This window comes from Lycorma delicatula, chromosome 1, assembly GCF_047948215.1.
Source record: "Lycorma delicatula isolate Av1 chromosome 1, ASM4794821v1, whole genome shotgun sequence".
NCBI lineage: Eukaryota > Metazoa > Arthropoda > Insecta > Hemiptera > Fulgoridae > Lycorma > Lycorma delicatula.
The window spans coordinates 398,583,860-398,596,072 of NC_134455.1; the positions used below are offsets into that span (position 1 = coordinate 398,583,860).

Below are 12,213 nucleotides of genomic sequence, written 5' to 3' on the forward strand. Positions count from 1 at the left end.
CTTCGTTAACGGTTGTCATCGCTTCATTAATCCTGTTTTTTTAACCGGTTTAAGTCGCGAATTTTTTGTGTATAAACAACGCTTTTGATGTACCCCCATAAGAAAAAATCGCAAGGTGTCAGGTCTGGATTCCTTGGAGGCCAAAGTACGGGTCCTTGCCGGCTTATCCATCGATCTCCAAATTTTTCGCTCAAAGCGTCCGTGACCGACGCGTTGAACTGCGGGGGAGCACCATCTTGTTGGAAATGAAGTCGATGAATGTTTTCGAGTTCATCCGGCTGAGGAAAGCGATAATCGGTTAACAGTTCAAGATACGCGACTCCATTAATTGTTTTTTCAGCAAAGAAGAAAGGCCCTATTACACGATTTTTCATCACGCCACACCAAACATTAACTTTACGCGAAGCGCGTTGTTTCTCAATAATTGCGTGTGGGTTTTCAGAGGCCCGTATTCGTGAATTGTGTCTGTTAACGCATCCATTCACGTGGAATGTAGTTTCGTCTGTAAAAATTATAACCTCTAAAAATGATTCGTTTTCACTTATTCTGTCCGACATTTCAACGGCGAAATCGTAACGTTTTACACAACATCGGGTTGCAATTCCTGCAGTATCTGGATTTTATAAGCGTGTAATTTCAGTTTTTTACGAAAAACTTTGTGAACCGTTGATTTTGGAATACCTAATTCGACGCTTCGACGGTAGATGGAGTTCCCAGGACTTCTAATTGCCGATCGTCTAATTAGTTCAACCGTTTTGTCCGGAACACTTGGTCTGTCGGTTGATTTCTGTTTCTTAACCGATCCGGTTTCTTCGAATCGTTTGAACCGACGTGTTATGTTATTTTTGTGCAGCGGATCTCTTCCGAATTCACGTCGAAACGCACGTTGAACTAAAATTACGGATTTTAATTCGGCCATCGATAAAACACACTTTGCTTTGTGTTTATCCGAGAACATAGTAACTCGCTAAACTCACCGCAACAACAATACAAGAACTGACGTTGCGGTTACAACTGGTGATAAACAAACTTTTGGGTTGGAGGCTTTCAGGGATACCAATATAACATCTAGAAATTTCCCTACAATCTTCCTATGAATTACTGAAACCGCACCATTCTTTTATGATAACCCTATATATAAAGAAGAAAATAAAGATAAGAAGAAATAAGAAATATCGGTAGAGGCCGTGTCGGGACGCACGGCCGTGGGTTTACGTGAAAAGTTAAACAACCTTGATTGAAGTTCCTCCGAGCTACAGACCGACCAACTTACTTGTAGAGTTAAATGGGAGCGCCACCATCGTATTTTTTTTAACAAAACTGAAACTCTGTAGTGGAACATTTTATTTCCTTCATTCGGCCAGATCTACAAATAAATTCGTCAATCTGTACGTTAGCGAATCGCTTTTAATATAACGGATGGAAAAAAACGAGACATCGATTGCGTACTAAAATTAATTTTAACGTTAAACAGACAAAAAATTGTAAATGATATTTATTTCGATAAATATTCGACGATAATTTTGTTCAAAATCGGTCTACGATATGAAAAGTAAGAAACATACTACATAATTAGCGACGATAGAGTTGCCGCGTCGTTCACTGAGCGCGTCGTGCCAACTTTCCGACGCTCCCGAAACGGTCTCGTTCGCTCGACACCGGACATCGGAATACTTGTACGTGACCCATAATCTCTCCTTTCCAACGATATGCTTAATTTATATTTCCGGCCGGCTTTTGCGCGGAATGAGGCAGACATATTGAATATTTATACTTTTTTACAAGTTTATTTTAATTTTTTACACGTAAATATTGTCCAAATACACTTATTATTACTTAAATCGATCTATCTCGTTAAACTCTAAATAAAAACACAGGGATCACCGCGCTATCTAAGTCGTGAGCAACACTGAATGGAAATGAGCGAGAGCAACAGTTTTGGCCGATTTGCGTTGTGTCCTCTCTCCGCCAAACTGACAATGTACGTTATAAAAATGACACCGCATTTACGTCTCTTAGTCTAATAGTTAGGGAGTTATTAAGGGAACACGATATAAATCCTTTCGATACGCAACAAATTTCTGTTCTGGTACCCAAATATTTCGATGTGATTTTAAAGACATTTTACGTCAAAACTACGACATACTTTATAAACTCATCGGAATTATGTCCAAATGAACGCAGAAGAATTTATTAAAAATTATGAATAGTAGAGATTAAATACGATTATAAACGTAAATACTTTTGTAAATGAAAATATTTTTTAAAAATCCATAACTTAATTACAACGCATGACATTTTTCAGTCACTAGAAAACTCCATTTCCATATCCCATGTAAAAGATTCTGTATCGAATTAACACATAAATTCATTATTACAAAAAAAAAGAAGTTATAGTACAAAATTTCATTAAAATTTTTTTGATACAGCCTGAAGGTATGAAAATGAACCAAAAATTAGGTAAAAAAATAACCCTCCCCCAGAATGAAATCATCCAAATGCATAAACGAAATAAAGTACTAATGTAATGGAATCGTCTAATTACTACAAAAAGTGAATTGCGAGACGTCCAAAAATAAAGAAGGGTTTTTTTACTCCCTCCCATTTATGGTGGAGGGATTTGCATAACGCCAAACAGTCAAAAAATATTTTTGTTATCTAAGAAATTTTAAATTACGAGAAAAAATTTACTTACCGGCGACGGTAAGTAACTGCAGCACCCCCTATTTTCTCTGGAAATAATCGATAATATTTGACATAATGAGTGCTTTTTTTCTTTAATTCTTTCTTTATACTTGTACAATATATATAATCTTTACGCTTAATATCAGTAGCCACCCCTCACTTTATGAAAAAGGTACAAAAATCTTTGTATGGAACTGTGCGCATCACAGTTCCAGCGGTGGTGTTTGTTTGTTGCGTGCATGCGCACATAGGAAGATGTACGCGAGGCTACGAAGGAGAGAAAGCACTGTCGCTCCATCAATGCCTACCCTAGCTATCGGGTGGAAGGGTTATGTATTTTTGTACTCCGCGTGTATACGGAACGTTCCTTGTTCGTTCCCTTTTCTAGTTTAGTCGGTGGAAGGAATATGAAAGCGGTTTTAGCTGATTTTTCAGTAGCGATCAGAAGATGAGGGAAAGCAAGGGTTCTTTGATCGTCAAATCTATCCAAAAACACGCTGGAAGGGCGAAATAGAAGGTAATTAATAAAAACTAATTACGTATTTGTCTCTGTGTACATAGAAATTTAAATTAAACATCATTGAAGTATATTGTTTTTAAACGGACACTTTATTAAGTTATTATCTAATAATACTTCTTTCTTTTTCCTGTTTATCCTCCGGTAATTACCTTTCAGATAATATTTTAGAGGATGATATGTATGAGTGTAAATGAAGTATAGTCTTGTACAATCTCAGTTCGACCATTCCTATGTGTCGTTAATTGAAACCCAACCACCAAAGAACACCGGTATCCACGATTTAGTATTCAAATCCGTGTAAAAATAACTGACTTTTCTACGACTTGAACGCTGGAACTCTCGACTTCCAAATCAGCTGATTTGGGAAGACGCGTTTAAGGTGGTCTTATCTAATAATACTAAAAAATATTATCTGTATTGACATTTGATTAATTATTCGATTAAACCGAATACGGTTTTTAACCGCAACGTGCTTAAAAACTGTGTACTGTTTTCTTAAATGTGATAAAACTATAGAATTAGATTATTATCCTGCTTCCGGTTATTCTATTTGATTCATTTTTTTCCGGTTCTTTTATTTGACAGAAAACTTTAACCATGGCCTTGAAAAGGCCCTGAACAAAATTTTCTGGAAGAGCACCATTAATTTTAGCTACGATCCGCCACTATTATCCTTTGATACAGGACCCGTAACGTCCCGTACTTCCAGGAATCTTCATATCAAGTGACCGATATGATTTTAAAATTATAACGATATTAATGACTCATAATCGTGTAAAATATCATACAGTCTGATGATACCAAGCAAACATATGTTTCCTTCGTACATATTATTCTTCCTGAATTTTTCAACGCTTAGAATACTATTTTTGCGTTAGAAGGGGGGGGGGGATCATGAAACATCAAGATCTGCAAAAACTCCCGACATGAAAAATTTGATCCGATAAGCACGCTTACCCTTTCAGCCGGAAAGTAATACGGTATAATCACGTATGTATTAAATTTACATTCGTGTAATACAAAGAATTTTTTATCGACCGGTTAAAACTGCCAAACAGTGTAAAAATTATACTATCGTTCAACACATCAGAAATATAACGGATGAGTAAAGTTATTCACGAGATTAAAGTAAGTAACTAAAACAGGAAATAGTCTAGACAGTTAACTGATAAAAATACAACTTTACGTTTTATAATCGCTGGATTATAGTTCTTTCCTAGGAATTAAATATCGTCTTAATTGTTAAAAAAAAGCCAATTTTAACAGATTATTTTTTTTTTAAATTTAAAATGATTTTTAAAAAATTTATTAAGTCAAGATTGTAATGTTTTCAGATAGAATATTTCAGAAACAAATAAAAAAAAAAAATCAAATAAACTACTGTAGTAGAAAATATGACATTTTTTCTCATCAGGAAAATTATTATTTTAATAAAAAAATAATATTAGATAAACTCGTTTTTAATTATACACAGAATAGGTCAACCACTCGGCAAATACGAATACTTAATTTTATAATTTCAACATTATAATTTACAACTTAATAACAAATAAAACATCTGATGTGAACACCACATCACTTCCTTGTACGCCTGTTAAATTACATATATATATATTTAAAAATATATAACATTTTATTTCACTAATAACTTACTTTTCTTTAACTCACAATGGTTTTTTTTTCATGTTTATCCTCAAATATTGCATCCTTAATTTACCATATTTCTGCCTATTGATTAAAAATTTTGCACAGTTAAGGTCGGGTGAAATATAATATTTCACCATTACTTTTCAAACATCCCCTCATACAGAGGTAAATTAAGGGTGCGGGTGTTAAAAAATTGAAAATCTACAAACTGCTACACGCGGTTTCAATATACGGAAGGTTATTTCTAGAGTAAAAATCGTTTTATTGTAAAAAATTTATTCTGAAAACTTTATAAATACTTTTTCATTCTTCTTCGACTGTCTTCAACAATGCAGTGTGTACATTACTAGCATAGTCATGATCGACACAGGTTCGCCAACCTTAAAGATAGAAATTTCCCAGCGGTCTTTACTTTAAAAATATCCCAAATATGATGTTATCTATTGAAATCCAAATTAACCTACTAATCAGTCCCACGCAATGTTTTTTTTCTGTCTTCAGTCATTTGACTGGTTTGATGCAGCTCTCCAAGATTCCCTATCTAGTGCTAGTCGTTTCATTTCAGTATACCCTCTACATCCTACATCCCAAACAATTTGTTTTACATACTCCAAACGTGGCCTGCCTACACAATTTTTTCCTTCTACCTGTCCTTCCAATATTAAAGCGACTATTCCAGGATGCCTTAGTATGTGGCCTATAAGTCTGTCTCTTCTTTTAACTATATTTTTCCAAATGCTTCTTTCTTCATCTATTTGTCGCAATACCTCTTCATTTGTCACTTTATCCACCCGTCTGATTTTTAACATTCTCCTACAGCACCGCATTTCAAAAGCTTCTAATCTTTTCTTCTCAGATACTCCGATCGTCCAAGTTTCACTTCCATATAAAGCGACACTCCAAACATATACTTTCAAAAATCTTTTCCTGACATTTAAATTAATTTTTGATGTAAACAAATTATATTTCTTACTGAAGGCTCGTTTAGCTTGTGCTATTCGGCATTTTATATCGCTCCTGCTTCGTCCATCTTTAGTAATTTTACTTCCCAAATAACAAAATTCTTCTACCTCCATAATCTTTTCTCCTCCTATTTTAACATTCAGCGACCATCTTTGTTATTTCTACTACATTTCATTACTTTTGTTTTGTTCTTGTTTATTTTCACGCGATAGTTCTTGCGTAGGACTTCATCTATGCCGTTCATTGTTTCTTCTAAATCCTTTTTACTCTCGGCTAGAATTACTATATCATCAGCAAATCGTAGCATCTTTATCTTTTCACCTTGTACTGTTACTCCGAATCTAAATTGTTCTTTAACATCATTAACTGCTAGTTCCATGTAAAGATTAAAAAGTAACAGAGATAGGGAACATCCTTGTCGGACTCCCTTTCTTATTAGGGCTTCTTTCTTATGTTCTTCAATTGTTACTGTTGCTGTTTGGTTCCTGTACATGTTAGCAATTGTTCTTCCATCTCTGTATTTGAACCCTAATTTTTTTTTAATGCTGAACATTTTATTCCAATCTACGTTATCGAAAGCCTTTTCTAGGTCTATAAACGCCAAGTATGTTGGTTTGTTTTTCTTTAATCTTCCTTCTACTGTAATATAATTTTTTCATATTTTTACGTGATTTCATAAGAAAGCTACCTATTGTAATGGGTACCATGATTTGACTTCCGGAAAATTTCGATATATCTTCGCGTTTCATATCTCTCAGACAGCAAAACCATCGTCAGTTCAAACGTTTATATGTAGATACACTTCGCTTACTTTTGGACAAGATAACTACCGTAATTTTGCACCTATCACTTTCAAATTAATACATGAAATATAACGACCAAAAATCTCGGTCGACTTAGTTAATGGGCAAAGTCGGACCATGGGGGAGGGGCTTTTCTGAAAGAAAAAAAAACAGAATATCACTATAACTTTCTTATTAATTAAAATAATTCGTTTAAAGTTATTCTTTGTATAAGGGCATAAAACCTATTAAGTAAAGTTTTTTGATATCACCAACCATTGCCCCAGGGGGTGGAAAAAATGGGGTTTCGAAGACAACAAAAATCATACTCCCTTTGATCGAATCGGTTTAAAGTGGTCGTTTGACCTCTAAACATTATCTAAAACATTTGTCAGAAACAATTTTTGATATGACCAACCCTTACGGCAAAGGATGATCAAAATATTACTGGAATTTTAGTAAGTGCTTGTTGTATGCTAAACACGTGAAACTTTTTTCCCGTGCAACCATTGTAGTATCGAGGAAATATGAAGTATTTCTTAACTTTAAGGTGGAAATCTTTTGTATCCCCTGCTTAGCACCGGTGAAATCTACTTCAGAAGTGCCGAAAGGGACTTTTTTTTATTGCTTTATTGAATTATTATTTATCATTTATATCATTTATTTAATCATTGATATTGATTGTGCTTAAAAACAGTATTCGATTTAACCGAATAAAAATTAAATGTCAATAGAGATAATATTTTTTATTATTATCAGATAATAACTTAATATAAAATGTCCGCTTAAAAACACTACAGTCCAACGTTACCTAATTTAAATTTCCATTTACACAGAAACAAATACGTAATTAGATTTTACTAATTATCTTCTCTTTCGCTCTTCTGAAGTGTTTTTTTTTTTTTTTTTTTTTTTTTTTTTTTGATAGTTTTGGCGATCAAAGGACCTTGCTTTCCACAATCTTCTGATCACTACTAAACCGCTTTCATATTCCTTCCACCGACAAAACTAGAAAAGGGGACGAACAAGGAACGTTCCGTACACACGCGGAGTAAAAATAAAAAAAACTACCTTCCACCAGCACGCCAGGGTCGGCACTACGAGAACGACAGCGATCGCTGTCTCTCGCAGCCTCGCGTGCAGCTTCCTATGTGCGCATGGGCATAACAAGCAAACATCACGCTGCTGGAACTGTGAAGCGCACAGTTCCGTACAAAGATTTTTGTATCTTTTTCATAAACTGGGGGACAGCTACTGATATTAGGCTTAAGGATTATATATTGTGCAAGTATAAATAAAGAATTAAAGAAAAATGAACATTATATAAAATGTTACCGATAACATCAAGCGGATATACGGGATGCTGCAATTCCACAGTGCCTACACGCGAGCTGCCACTGGCGCCGAACGTATCAATTTTAATCTCATGTAAAAATACCTTTGTACATTTCACTTAAAAAGAAACATTTAAATATAACGTCGCGTTTAATATAAAACCTGTTAAATAATAATAGGAAAAAAAAATGATAAAAAAAAATTGGTTACGCCCTTACGAGTTCTCTGTAGGGATTTAACACTTTCATTTTCTGTTTTAGCCTCCGGAATCACCGTAAGGATGATATGTATGAGTGTAAATGATGTGTAGTAGTCGTGTAAAGTCTCAGTTCGACCATTCCTGAGATGTATGTTAATTGAAACCCAACCGCCAAAGAACACCGGAATCCACGATCTAGTATACAAATCCGTATAAAAGTAGCCGCCTTTAGTAGGATTTGAACCTTAAAACTCTCCACTTCGAAATCAGTTAATTTTCGATGACTATTTTAACCGCTAGACCAACTCGTTGGGTTAGAGATTTAATACTAATTACAGTTATTTAGATCTCATAACTAGAAATACTTAGGACTAATTTGGTGCTTAATGAATAAATCGGTTTACAATTACAGTGGAACCCCAGAATAATGAGCTCGTTTTTAACGAGGACATTACTGTAAGGAACAAAATTCTGGGATGTGTTTGGTTTTCTATATCATTAATGATAAATTAACTTTCTTTTAAGGAGGTATCGACCCATCATAAACTCGGTTATTTCGTGCAATTACAATTTTTAAAATAATTTAATTAAAAAAAAAAAGTTAAATAATCTCAACGCAAGGGAAATTCCGTTTCTTCATTTACGATTTATATGTAAAGATTGTGAGATTTTAGGTTAGGCTTGTTCAGGTCAGGTCTAAAGGGTGTACCCACCCGGTTGGTCTAGTGGTGAACGCGTCTTCCCAAATCAAGTGATTTGGAAGTCGAGAGTTCCAGCGTTCAAGTCCTAGTAAAGCCAGTTATTTTTATACGGATTTGAATATAAGATCGTGGATACCGGTGTTCTTTGGCGGTTGGGTTTCAATTAACCACACATCTCAGGAATGGTCGAACTGAGACTGTACAAGACATTCACACTCATACATATCGTCCTCTGAAGTATTATCTGAACGGTAGTTACCGGAGGCTAAACAGGAAAAGAAATAAAGAAAGAAAGAAAGAAAGAAAGAAAGAGAGAGAGAGAGAGAGAGAGAGAGAGAGAGAGAGTGAGTGAGAGAGAGAGTGTGAGTGAGTGAGTGAGTGAGTGAGAGAGAGAGAGAGAGAGAGAGAGAGAGAGAGAGAGAGAGAGAGAGAGAGAGAGAGAGAGAGGGGGGTAGGTCTAATTAATAAATCTTGGTTTGGTTTCATACGTGAGAAAGAGAGAGAGTGAGAGAGAGAGAGAGAGAGAGAGAGAGAGAGAGAGAGAGAGGTAGGTCTAATTAATAAATCTAAGCCCGTAACGTAACCGCTACAGAATCGGTAGGTTAATTTGGAATGAAATTTTAAGAATGATACAAGTAAATTAAAGAAGAAAAACATAAAACGTAATTTAAATGTTCCATTTATTTACTTTATTGTTAAAAAGATGTTCAAAAAGACTACTCTGGGCATCGATGCACTTTTGTGCTCGACTGATCATATCGAGAGCCGTCTGACGTAAAGCGTTATTGTCAGTTCCGTTGATTTCTACGTCAATGTTCACCTTCAGTTCATCAAAATTGTCGGGATTAGATGCATAACTCTCTACTTTAAGTAGCCTCAAAGGAAAGAACCCACAAGTATACAACTACGGGGAACATGGAAAGCGACCGTTTTCACAATTAAATTGTGTTAAAACTATAAAAACAACACCTCATACCGTCCCACGAAGAGACCACAATTTCATTTAGTCAGCCGACTCCCTCCAAATAACTAGGGTTACGGTAGGCGCATTGCGCATGCCGGTACCAAAAGGACTTCGGCGGATGGACTGAAGGGGAGTCACGCCGGGATTACTAGGCTCAAAAGTTTAGTCTCCCACGGTCAGAACCGGTAAATAAATTTCACGCTGGTCCATAAGGATAGGAACGAAAATCACCAAATCCGTCCATAAATAAAAGTTAAAATTTATAACCGCCAAAAAATAACCGATGAAATCCGCCCGATAATAGTAAGATATCGCAGCAAGGGAGATTGTCCAGGCTCTGCGATCTGTAGGGAGAAATAATGAAACTCCCGCCATTCTTGCGTTCCGTTCCAAAATTTTTAATGCCAACGAGTATTATTAGCCGTGCATCAATGCCAATGTACGGTTTGTTCAGTTTTGTTTTTTTTACGTTACTACTGTAATCTTTTTAGGCTGTATTTATATTGGACCATTGGCAAGAGAGATGGGCGGCGAGTCAAGTAGGCCAATGGACCAGACGCCTGATCCCAGACGTGAGAGCTTGGGTGGGGCGAGGCGACATGGTGAGGTGAACTACTCCCTCACCCAGCTGCTCACGGGTCACGGAGATTTCGGCAGTTACCTGCACAGGTTTAAACGCAGAACATCAGCGGCGTGCAGGTACTGCGACGAAGCGGACACGGTCGAGCATACCTGGTTCGACTGTGTCCGGTGGGACGCCGCAAGGAGACGGGTGGCGGCGTTCTCACCCGACGACGCGGTCAGGCGGATGATCAAAAGCCGGCAGGAGTGGCAAGAGATGGCGGACCTGGCTCACGCCATAATGGATACAAAGGCCAAGGAGGAGCCCCCTCGGCTGCGTGCACGCCTCTGAGGAGAAATGGTCGGCGTCGCAAGGATGATAGTTTTAAGTTTTTGATTTTTTTGATTAATTTTGTCTGCGTGAATGTTATGAATGATTGAAGACAGCAGTGACACATGGAGTTGAACGGCGCCAAGTCAGTGGTATGGAGGCGTCCGGATACGGGGCTCAGCCCCGTAACATTAGTGTGAATGATATTGTGAATCGTTGAAATGTGTGTGCTTATTGTTTGTTATTGTAAATATTATTTCATTGTGTTTGTATGTATTTATGCTACCGATTTTTTTGTAGTGTTTTATAAATTGTATTTTGTGCATTAATTATGTCTTTGTGTTCTGGTCCTGGTACGGTCGAAGGGTGGTCGGACCAGCCAATTGAAATTGGATGATGGCTGGGGTGAACTCAACCAGAATGTACATATGTACACTTTACGTATGTTGTAATGATTTTATATAAAAAAAAAAAAGCCTCAAAAGATTCTGGAGGCTGGGGATGAATCGTGGCGACGATTAGGGACCAGGGAGGTAGCCTTATTGCCTAGGGTGTTCTGGCCCCATATAATGGAGTCGGGGCTCCCCGAAGATGGCATCAAGGACCCTCAGGTATGAGAGGAACGCGTGGGGGTAGCGGTACGCGGAAGGCGTGCCGGCTACATGTAGGTTAGAGACGGGGAGGGTAGCCCCATTGAAGAGGGGGGAGTTATCTGCCCGAATGAGGTGGTTGGCTCACCCCGAAGAAGAGGCTTTGGGGACCCCGGCGGGAGATCCTCCATAAGGAGGCAGTTAGGGTGGGCAGAGACTGCTGCCACGGCACTGCAAGGCGACCATGCTATGTCTTAACAGGCGGAGGCTGGTTGCCTTGGGGTGCTTAACAAGATAAGAAAAAAAAAAAAAAAAAAAAAGGCTGTATTTATAATGGCCGATGATAAAGCGTTAAACAAAAATAACTTTTATAATATGCAGCACGCATACCTTGTTGTGACTGTGGTTGCGGTGAGGTAGCTGGGTGTGGGCTACTGAGCAGTTCTGCGCTACGTTGTTGTGTCTGAGCCTGGGCTGCCATCGTTTTCCTCGGATCTTCCCATGTCGTGCTCCTTGTAATATGACTGAAACAAAGAAAAATAAAAAATAAAAATATATAAAAGATGAATATAATCATAAGATTATATTATATAACCAAAATTAAGTGGAATATATAAGTATAAGGATTCAGAAATAATCGTACAAATTTCATAAAAAACTATTCTGTCTATATCAGTCCTAACCGAAGAAAACAACGAGAGATTTCAAATTTAAACGATCAAGTCCAGTAACTAAGCAAACACTCCTGCTGTTTAAAAGTACATAAAATACGTTTTATTTAAAAATGTATTCGTTCCTTAAAAGAGGACTTTTTCTCTTCCTTAGAATAAAATATTTGTTTGAGTAAATTTTACTTTAAACCCGTAAACATGATAACTGCCATTCCGTTAACCAACTGTAATAAGCAAAATTAAATGACATTAATAACCTGTAAT

The 12,213-nt window shown here is 36.8% G+C and overlaps 1 protein-coding gene across 2 annotated transcripts in view; it reads right to left on the reverse strand.

Moving 5' to 3' along the window:
- Window positions 1-12,213, reverse strand: part of yki (Transcriptional coactivator yki) — a 277,584-nt gene that overhangs the window by 78,418 nt on the left and 186,953 nt on the right. For both annotated transcript variants that reach the window (XM_075353941.1, XM_075353940.1), the window contains exon 2: window positions 11,669-11,802. In XM_075353941.1, coding sequence (XP_075210056.1) covers window positions 11,669-11,802 — 134 coding nt within the window. The remainder of the gene's footprint in view (window positions 1-11,668; window positions 11,803-12,213) is intronic.